The sequence below is a fragment of the Ornithorhynchus anatinus genome, chromosome 2 (assembly GCF_004115215.2).
Source record: "Ornithorhynchus anatinus isolate Pmale09 chromosome 2, mOrnAna1.pri.v4, whole genome shotgun sequence".
Lineage (NCBI taxonomy): Eukaryota > Metazoa > Chordata > Mammalia > Monotremata > Ornithorhynchidae > Ornithorhynchus > Ornithorhynchus anatinus.
The window spans coordinates 40,072,897-40,083,898 of record NC_041729.1 but is presented as its reverse complement, the minus strand read 5'-3'; the positions used below and the strand labels follow the sequence as shown (position 1 = coordinate 40,083,898).

Here is an 11,002-nt window from a genome sequence, read left to right as displayed (position 1 = left end):
TGGACCATACTCTGCAACTTGTTGGCCTGAATCGTGAGGGTTACGGTCTTGCGAAACCTCCTGCTGAGTAGATTGAGGTGGTGGTTAGTACTCACTCACCTCTCCTGACACTGCACATTCACACAAGCAGTTTTTTCAAGACCTTGGCATGCCAAGCTCAAGCAGGCTTGGGTTGTTGGCCAGATGTTTTCTAATTCCTTCAGTGCATTCTAGCCAAAACACACATTTATAACAAAAACGAGTGTAACTTCGCCCTCTCTTTAATATTGTCTTCTCCAACCCTTCTCCTTTGCCCATTAAAAATGTGCACAATATTACAGTTTTGCCTTTACTAATTGTTTTTTTTTTTACAATAATCATAACTCCTCCTTTGCATGTTTTATAGTTTCCAAGTTTGTACTAAACTTAATTGTAATACAAAGATTGTGTGCCTTCAGAGTAAAATCGAAGATATCTTAATTGCTGTGACTTCTTGTCCCCAAGTAAAACCTTTAATTGTAACACTCCTAAAAATCATGTCAACTTTTTTTCTCTTTGAACCTGGATTGGATTTAGCAAGTTTTTCATTTTGCAGAATTACTGGGTGATGTGCTGAAAGACAGGCCGCAAGAAGCAGACGGAATTGATTCAGTGATTGTAGTGGACAATGTACCTCAGGTGGGACCTGATCGTCTTGAGAAACTGAAGAATGTCATCCACAAGATTTTCTCCATGTTTGGAAAAATTACAAATGATTATTACCCGGAAGAGGATGGGAAGACAAAGGGGTGAGTGATGGCAATTCTCATCAAAGAGACATTTCTTCCTGTTTTGGAGTGTCAAATAAGTTTAGACCTTGGAGCAGGGAAATCTAAATAACAAAACTTAGGGTACCATGTTCAGTGGCTCTCAGCACAGGCTGACCGACCTTGGCTAGTACTTGTGCTCAGAGAGGATTGCAAGGGGGAATGATGAAGCAGTTGTTGATGGAAACCACCCCTAATCCCCTCAGATTCACTGGGGGAGAAGCTTCAGCAAGCATGCTGCAGTGGGCCGTTAGAACCAAAATGGCATGTGTGCAGCCTGTCTGCTCGCAGTTGTAGCCCCCTGGCATAAAATGGGCCATGTGAGAAGCATCCCAGCTTAGAGGCCCGGGCCTAGGAGTCCGAGGACCTGGGTTTTAATGCCAACTCTACCAGTTGCTTGCGATGTGACTTTGTATTCCTCAGCTGTAAAATGGGGATTATATATACCTGTTCTCCCTCCTACTTAGGCTGGGAGCTCCACGTGGTACAAGGACTGGATCTGGCCTCGTTAACTTGTACCTGCCCCAGTGCTCAGAGCAGTATTTGACACATAGGAAGTGTTTTAACACCCTTACAAAAGAAGTCTTTGCTTGGTGGAAATTTATGAGATGTATTTCAGAGGACAGACCATTTGAGTAGTGCTTGGCACATAGAAAGTGCTTAACAAATAGCACTATTGTTACTATTTCTCCATGCCCTCTTTTGACGGAGATTCTAATGAAATGCTCAGTAAGTAGTCCAGAGGAGGAAATATAGCACACACACAAATGATTAGCTACCAAGTAATAAAAGGGCTTAACCATAAGGTTTTATTTTTCTCAACACAGTTCACTCAAAACAGTTGTCTGCAATGGGGTATAACCTGATTAAAAAAAACATTAATAGGCCTGGAGCTTGGGGAAAACTCTGAATGTCAGATCTCTTGTTTCCATATCCAATTGAGTGTAGTCACTTGAACAAGTGGAACAGGCTGGTGCACAAATTAAGAGCTCCAGAACCATTTTACGTTTGAGTCATGCAAAATACTAGTGTTTTAAATCATTCTTTAGTATGTGTCGAGTCTGTGCTCGGTGCAGATCACTGTATACTAAGTGCTTGGGAGAGAACAGTCCAATTAGTATTATGATCCCTTTCATCAAGGAACATTGAATCTGTCCGGGAAGGTAGAAGCTAAAATAAATTAAAGGAAGGGGAAAGCAATGGAGTTTAAAGGTATATGTGTAAGTGTGTTGAGGGGATTTTTTTCCCCCATGGTATTTAAACACTTACTCTATGCCAGGCACTGTGCTAAGCACTGGAGTCAATACAAGTTAATCAGGTTGGACATAAGTCCCTGTCTCACATGAGGCTCACGGTCTGAATCCCCATTTTACAGATGAGGTAACTGAGACCCAGAGAAGTGAAGTGACATGCCCAAGGTCACAAAGCAGACCAGTGGCAAAGCCAGGATTAGAACACAGGTCCTCTGACTCCCAGGCTCATGCTCTGTCAACTAGGCCAAGCTGCTTCTCTGCCCGCAACAAGCTTACAGTCTAGAGGGCATTTAGAAGCAAATCTTTCAGCAGGCTCTGAGCCTATTATTCACTGTACAGGTCAAAACCTGTGCAAAAACTCTACTTCCAACTGAAGTTTACAGTGGGAATCTGAGTTGTATAACTCCTCCTCTCCTTTACATTGCAGGTATATTTTTCTGGAGTACGTCTCTCCCGCTCATGCCCTAGATGCTGTGAAAAATGCTGATGGCTACAAGTTGGACAAGCAGCATACCTTCAGAGTCAACCTTTTCACTGACTTTGATAAGTGAGTACCCCTCTTTGGGCCACGTCTGTATGTCTGTGTTAGGGGCTTAATGCCCTCGGTTTGTACGTTTCATGGACTGGGCAGTGCTGCTCACCCACTAGTTTTGCTGTCTTCCAGGTACATGACAATTAGCGATGAGTGGGACATTCCGGAGAAACAGCCCTTCAAAGATTTGGTATGTTCAAGGTGATGATGATGATGATGATGATAGTAGTATTTGTTAAAGCACTTACTATGTGCCAAGCACTGTACTAAGCACTGGGGTAGCTACAAGATCATCAGGATGGTCACATTCCGAATCTCACGGGGGGCTCTCGATCTAGGAGGGAGAACAGATGTGTAATCCCCAGCCTACAGGTGAGCTGTCTCCCTCCCCTTTAGGACTCATAAATTCCTGGACATATCTACCAACTCTGCAAACCAAGGCACAGATGAGTGTAGTGACTTTCCCATGGTTACCCAGAAGGCAAGTGACAGAGCTGCAATTAGAACCTAGGTCCTTTGAGTGCCAGGCCTGTGCTCTTTCCACTAGGCCACACCGTGGCATTGGAAGAAAGTGCCTAAACATCCAGTTAACTTATGAATGGAAGTCGGCATTTAGACAGTGGTATTTATTGAGCGCTTACTGTGGGCAGAGCACTGTTCCAAGCACTTGAGAGAGTTCAGTATCATAGAGTTGGTAGACACATTTCCTGCCCACAACAAGCTGACAGTTAGAGGACCAAGTAGAAGATATATGTCTTGGGGGGGGTTCATTCCGTTCAGATAGTTTTGTTCTGGTAAACTGAAGTTTTGGAATCGAGCGTTGGATTTAAATGAGATGATGGTGGTTACGGAGTTGCACGACTGAGAAGGTGACAGGGCTGGGGCCCACATCGGTCGGTCCAGGCTGCCGTGGGTCGTGTCTGCCTCTGAGCAGCTCCTCACCACCACAGAACTCACAGCAAGCAAGGAGCCTCTTGAAGCCAGGAGGAGAGCGGCAGGTGGAAGTCAAGGAGATTGTGTTCTTTAAACCCACTGCCCCCTCAGCTCTTGAGTTTCATGCCAGAATTTCCTGGTCATTCATTCATTCATATTTATTGAGCCCTTATTGTGTGCAAAGCTCTGTATTAAGCACTTGGGAGAGTACAGTGTAATAACAAACAGACACATTTCTGCCCACAACGAGCTCACAGTCTAGAGGAGGCAGACAGACATCGGTATAAGTTCATAGATACATTACAGATAGATATATACATATGTGGTGTTGGGGATGGGAGGGAGGATGAATGAAGGAGCAAGTAAGAGCGGTGCAGAGGGGAATGGGAGAAGGGGCAAGGAAGGCTTAGCCAGGGAAGGCTTCCTGGAGGAGATGTGCCTTCGTGGTAATGATTTGGGAGCCAACTTGGCCCTGACGGGTGTTTCTAGAAAATACCTTTGCTGTTAATTTCTGAATGCTGTACTTAGCATGCATCCACATTTGATTTGTGTCCTAAGAATAATTGTAATTTTTGTGCTTAAAATGAATTTTAATCTTTCTCTTCCCCCGCACCTCCTTCCCGCAACTTGTTTTTATTGCAGGGAAATCTGCGGTATTGGCTTGAGGAGGCAGAATGTAGAGATCAATATAGTGTGATCTTTGAATCTGGAGATCGCACTTCCATTTTCTGGAATGATGTGAAGGATCCAGTCTCCATTGAAGAAAGAGCAGTGAGTTTGAACTATGGGAGGAAAATGGGTGGTTCCGTTCAATTCAATAAAATAACAGCAAGGGTTTAGGATCTAGAGCATTTTGCTACTGGTAGACGTAACAATAATATGGGAATATGAGTAGAAAATGTCAGTCACGGTTCAAAAGGTTAGGAAGGACACAACTCCCACCTTGGAGGAGAACTTGATGTATATGATTAAATTTTTGTCACCTGCCACTTGAATGCCTACACCTTTGGAATAATCCAGAATTCTCCCATATGTAGCATTTTGACTTTAAAAAAAGCTTCTTTTCACCTAGGCAAATCTTTATATCTAGTACCCTTCCCTTCTCTTGTATCTGTTAATGATTGTTCATTATTTCCACAGAGATGGACTGAGACCTATGTGCGCTGGTCTCCCAAAGGTACCTACCTAGCAACCTTCCATCAAAGAGGTATTGCCCTATGGGGAGGAGAAAAGTTCAAACAGATTCAGAGGTTCAGTCACCAGGGGGTGCAACTTATTGACTTCTCACCCTGTGAAAGGTAGGGCTTGTAAAAAAAAGATTCTTGAATGTTTGATTGTCTTTGAAAAAATGGGTAGCCGCATCAAACAAGTTACTTTCCTGCCCAGTTTTTCGTGATGTGAGATTTTATGTGGTGGAGAGAGACTATGGACGAAAAGGGATTTTGGAGAAGTTGAATAAATCTAAGATACTCCCCTCCCCGCCCCCCGCATTTCCTTTAAAGTACTTAATCAACTTGCTCTCTCTTTTTTTTTTTTAATGGTATCTGTTAAGTGCTTACTGTGTGCCAGGAACTATTCAAAGTTCTGGGGGTAGATATAAGCTAATCAGGTGGACACAGTCCCTGTCCCACATGGGGCTCACAACCTTAATCCCCATTTTACAGATGAAGTAACTGGCACACAGAGGAAGTGAAGTGACCTGCCCAAGGTCACACAGACAAGTGGCGGAGTCCCAAGCCTGTGCTCTATCCACTAAGCCTCGCTGTTTCTCTCCCTGATCTCCTACTGCAGCCCAACCTGCCAACTCTGCTCCAGTAGTGCCAGATTGCTCAGGGGGGCCCGATCTCGTCTGTCTCGCCTCCGACCCCTTTCCCATATTCTCCCTCTGGCCTGGAACTCCCTCCCCCTCCATACATGACAGACCACCTCCAAAACTTTATTATGGTCACATCTCTTCAAGGCGATAAAGCCCTGTTTTCCCCCACACCCTCTCCCTTCTGTGGTGTGTCTATGTACTTGGATCCACAATATTTTTATGGTCACTCTTTGTAGCTCGAGATGCTGTATTATATGAAGTTCTCTCCCCTGAATCTTCTTTAGTCCCCACTTCCCATCTCTTCTAATGTCTGTGAATCTTGGGAGTTTGGCCAAGTGGTAGCGATGATCTGTAAATAAAGAAATGATTTGTGCTGCAAGTCCAGTTACTGGGAAATCTGGCTCTGGGTTTTGTGTGCTTTGCCCCTTTAGAATTCAAAGGGGAATACGTGAAGGTGTGTATTCGAACAAGCCTAACTGAGTTTCCTTTTAAGAATCATTGATAAGCCTTGGTCTTGAAACTTCAGGACCAAGAACCTTTGCAAAGAAATTCGGGTGCTAGTGCTTAGTGAGGCACCTTTCACACTTTCTTGTCCTCATCAGTCATGCTCCCACAGTTTGCAGCCCATTGCAGAATGAACACAAACTTATTTTTATTGTGCAGGATGCATTTATGGCCCAAGGGACTGTAGCAGAGTCCCAAAGCTGTGTTTTAATGCCATAACTCAGCTGCCAGTGTCTTGGGTTATTTGCATGGTCTCTTGACATCTACGCTAACCAACATTTTCGGGATTCCTGCTGGGCCTGTCACTTGTCCGTACACCTTAGGTGGTTCTTGGGATAGAAACCTTCACCCCCGATGATGCAGCCCCCAAAATCACAACCGGGACTAGAACCCCGGTCTCCTGGTTTCAGAAAGAATTAAATATAGTATATTACATTGGCACAGTTGAGGGGGTGTCTTAATTCACCAAGGGTCCCAATTAGATTCCCAGAGGAGGTAGAATTTCATTAGATCCAGATTACTGGAAGGTGCTTGAGCCTCGATTATTCCCAGGTCCAGTTATTAGAACTTCATGTACTATGATTTCATTGAATACTGATTGAAGATTTCTTGTCCCTGCTCCCTTCCCCCTTCCCCCCAATCCAAAAGGAAAAAAAGTACCTCAGGGCCATTTCCATCATCTTCATTAATTTGCCTCCCCTCAGTGGCTATCTTGTTACTACAAAGAGTGCAATCTGGTGTAGATTTTCTTAGTTTTTATGTTGATGTAAATAAAATGAACGGGTGTCCTATTTCAGAAAGGAGGAATATAAATCAGTACTTAGGAGAAGTCTCTAGGCATCAAAGTTGCCCAATTAATAGAGACTCATTTCTGAGCCATATGTGAACATCTGTTTTATTTACCTTATTAGTCTTCTTAATTCTGCTGTAATAGAGGTGATATGGATGTTTTCCTCTGTTGGCCTCTCGGCACACGGTCACCTTTGTGGCTCAGAATTTATTCTGATTTCTTTCTCCCTATCTAAGGTTCCAAGAAGGAGCATTTTAAGTTAGTTTCTGCAGCGCACAAGCACCACAATAACTGCTGTGAACTATTAATTTATGTGTCAACTTATGTTATCTAAAATGCAGTCATTAAAATGCAGTTGAAATCCTCCATCAGCTCTGCTGAAGTGAGAAGACCAATCATTTCTTGTATTGTTTTTAATGTACCATTCTTTTGTAGGTATCTCGTGACCTTCAGCCCCCTAATGGACACCCAGGATGACCCTCAGGCCATCATCATCTGGGACATCCTAACTGGACAGAAGAAACGAGGATTTCACTGTGAAAGTTCTGCCCATTGGCCCATTTTTAAGTAGGTTGGCTAGTAATAGCAAAGATGGACCCTTAACCGTGGATAATCTTTGAAGTTTCAAAGCCTGTCTCTGGTACTTACTCTTTCTGTTCTCTGCTCAGGTGGAGCCATGATGGAAAGTTCTTTGCCCGGATGACAGTAGACACCTTGAGCATTTATGAAACTCCTGTAAGTGATATAAGCCATCTGGGAACTGTTAAGGAGTGTGTCATGTTCACAGACTCTAGACTTCTACATTTTTTAGCTTGAAGTAGCTACGTGTATTGTAGCTTAATTTGCAGAGTGGTAAAAGATTAAAACACTGTTAAGTAGGTTGTCTAATGAGGAAAATGACCCAAAGCTGGCTTTTCCCAAACCCTGGACCTTGAAGATTTCTGTCTTCAAAATTAGCGCCATCTTTACTTGCTCCAGGATATAAAGGAGATAGCCATTGTGGCACAGGACTATTGTGAGGGTTTTTGGAAAGGACCTTGAAAAACAGCATTTTGCCTTTCCAGATAAGGGTAAATTACCCCATAGACCAGATACAGCAAGTTCAGTGATTGCTTCCTTCAAAAGAGAGGAAAGTGCCATTGGGCTCTGCTATTTCAAATGTTTTAATTATTAAATTTTATGTCTCCACTGCTTATGGTATTTCCACTATGGGGTGGGTTTTGTGAAAAGTTGAGGTGGTGGCATGATTTGATTGAGCTGTAGTTCTTTCTTTGCAGTCTATGGGTCTTTTGGACAAGAAGAGTTTGAAAATCTCCGGGATAAAGTAAGTGAATGTCCTTGTAAAGGACTCCTTTCTAATTGTTTTCCATCCTCTGGCGCATCTATCTTGGACTTCTGATTTGGAGAGTTGAGGTTTCTTCTTCATTTAAAGACTGTGCTTTTATCAGTTAAACTTTCTTGAACGAGAACATAAGCAGTTCCATACTTTATTCAGACCACCAGTCCATCCAACCTAGTATTGAATTTCAAATAATAAAACCAAAAAATGCGTGGAGAAACAGGGCTATTTGCCCTCCCTACACTCATCCTATCCTTGTGGTTACAGATACTTCTGCACAGGAACTTTTCCCTTTAATATCCCACCATTGACCTGTTGTCCAGGAATATCAATTTTTGAGCCTTCTGAAGTTTAGCTCTAGTAATCTTCTCTAGACGTCTCATTCATTTATTTATCCAAGCCTTTCTTGAATATACTGATGTTTTCATTCAACAGTATTTATTGAGTGCTTACTATGTGCAGAGCACTGGACTAAGTGCTTGGAATGTAACAGATAGAGACAATCCCTGCCCAATGATGGGCTCACAAAAACAAGGCATCGTCATGATAAATAGAATCAAGGGGATGTACACCTCATTAACAAAATTAATAGGGTAATAAGCACAGTGCTGAGGGCTCGGGGGGAGGAGCAGAGGGAAAGGGGACTCAGCTGAGGGAAGGGGGAGGAGCAGAGGGTGAGTGTTGGTCAGTTGTTTATGAAGAGGGGAATGGAGTTCCAGACCAGAGGAAGGACTACTCATCAATGACCCCAAAAGCCTTGTCAGTGAACTTTTTGTCTCCCTTAAATTCTCTAGTTCACAAAGAACACTGCACTAGGCGCATGTGTCTGAAAGATGATCTGATCATATGTGTGTACCCAGTCTAATAAACTAACATCCACTATATTAACGGAAGTAGAACTAGGTCACTTAGATTTTTCTTTTTTTTTTTTAACCTGATTGGGCTGTGGGGAGAGAGAGAGAGTGTGTTGGAGGCAGTAGGGGGGAAAAGGTTCTTAAAAAATAGATCTTTTCGTCCTTAAAATTGAAAGACAACCTGTTGAGAAAAATGTTCCTCCAATATTAAGATCATCAGGTATTTGGACAGCTGTCATTTGTTTAGTTTTGTAGGTTAAATGACTTAGCTGGCAGTTTTTTTTCACTGAGATTCTGATTTCTACACAAACGTTACATTGGTTTACTGTCCTCCCATTTTCTTGGCATTTTCTGATAGTCAAAGCACACAAAAAGTTGTGATGCAATAAATCGATCTTCAGGCTGCTGATTTCTGTTATATAAGTGCCTTCTCCTAACATATTTCCTCTTCTTTGTTCTGCAGAGACTTTTCTTGGTCACCTGGTGGTAACATAATTGCTTTTTGGGTGCCAGAAGATAAGGACATCCCAGCCAGAGTGACCTTAATGCAGCTTCCCACCAGACAAGAAATCAGAGTGCGAAATCTGTTCAATGTTGTGGACTGCAAATTACATTGGCAAAAGAATGGAGATTATCTTTGCGTCAAAGTAGACAGGACTCCAAAAGGCACCCAGGTACATGACTGCAGAGGTTACACAGAATGTGTGCCCCTGAACACTTCATTTTCAGAGCTTAGGTAAAGACAAGGACAGAGGTAAAATTCTAGGCTTATTAGGGTTTCCGGCAGGCATCTAGAGAAACATAAAGCGATTTCTGTCGTCGTGTTTTATTATTGATCAGTCACATCAGTGGTACTGATTGAGTTCTTACCATGTGTGGAGCACTATGCTAAGTGCTTCGGGGAGTGCCGTACAACAAAGTCGGTACACGGCAACCTTAAAATCTAGAATCTATTCCTCTTCTGATGGTTCAGTATGTGTGTGATTCAATAACTGTAACTTATGAAAGCATCTAGCTGACACTCCAGAAGGTTTTGGGTATTAAAGTTATCTTGGCATTGTGTTGTACCTGAGGGAGGAGATCTTTTGGGGGTAAATATTAAAAAAAATATATAAACTATATAGGCTAGAACCTTCAAAAGCACCACCTACTTTTTGTAGAAGTCATTTACCTTTCTTCAAGGGAATGACCGATCTCTTGAGTAACACTCATTAGGTCTGAAACAGATAACTGCCTGCCCTTTTTTTTTTATGATGGAACATCTAATTTAATACCCCCTCCTACCCCCTACCCTTGTGTTTTGTTTTGTTTTTACAGGGAGTAGTGACCAACTTTGAAATCTTCCGAATGAGAGAGAAACAGGTACCTGTGGATGTGGTGGAAATGAAAGGCAAGTTCAACTTTTCATATCTAAATCAGTGTGCAGCTTAAGCAGTTAAGCAATTTACTGATGGAGGAAACTTTGACTCTCAGATAATGGACATTCACTTTCCAAGCAGAATGGAGTAGATTCTGAACTTTTAAATATCTTTAACACATAAATTCAAATAAAAAGGTCTTAAGGTAGTAATTATTGTACTGACTCTAGTTTTCAGTGTGCTGTTAAAATGCATTTATTAATGGAAGAGAATCTTCTAATCCATTTTTTGGGTGGGATTGCATGCACATACAGTGTGCACATGTGTATTTGTCCTTTGTACTTGAGTACATCTTTAACAGTGCATTTCACCTATGAGTGTTTGTGTGTATATATATGTGTTGGTGCGTGCACACATGTGCGTCTGTCTCTGAAAGGGTTGATGTAGCACTTACAGTCTTGGTCACATTATTCAAACAAAAAGGCAGTCCATTCAGTCATGTTTATTGAGTACTTACTGTATTAAGCGCTTGGGAAGTACAATTTGGCAACAGATAGAGACATTCCCTACCCAACAGCGGGCTACCAGTCTAGAGGGGGGAAGCAGACAACAAAACAAAGCATCAGAATAGATAAAACAGAATTACAGATACATATACACACACACATCATTAATAAAATAGAATAATAAATATGTACAAATATACACTAGTGCTGTGGGGAGGGGAAGGGGGTAGAGCAGAGGGAGGGAGTAGGGGCAATGGGGAGGAGGAGCAGAGGAAAAGGGGGGCTCAGTCTGGGAAGGCCTCCTGGAGGAGCTGAGCCCTCAGTAGGGTTTT

General features: G+C 42.5%; 1 protein-coding gene across 1 annotated transcript in view; it reads left to right on the top strand.

Moving 5' to 3' along the window:
• The first annotated feature begins 590 nt into the window (after positions 1–590).
• EIF3B (eukaryotic translation initiation factor 3 subunit B) overlaps positions 591–11,002 on the top strand; it is a 21,534-nt gene continuing 11,122 nt past the window's right edge. Inside the window, exons 1-10 of the mRNA XM_029053241.2 lie at positions 591–767; positions 2,466–2,585; positions 2,703–2,760; positions 4,146–4,274; positions 4,644–4,801; positions 7,049–7,180; positions 7,282–7,348; positions 7,891–7,937; positions 9,270–9,480; positions 10,124–10,196. Coding sequence (XP_028909074.1) covers positions 712–767; positions 2,466–2,585; positions 2,703–2,760; positions 4,146–4,274; positions 4,644–4,801; positions 7,049–7,180; positions 7,282–7,348; positions 7,891–7,937; positions 9,270–9,480; positions 10,124–10,196 — 1,051 coding nt within the window. The 5' untranslated portion in view covers positions 591–711. The remainder of the gene's footprint in view (positions 768–2,465; positions 2,586–2,702; positions 2,761–4,145; positions 4,275–4,643; positions 4,802–7,048; positions 7,181–7,281; positions 7,349–7,890; positions 7,938–9,269; positions 9,481–10,123; positions 10,197–11,002) is intronic.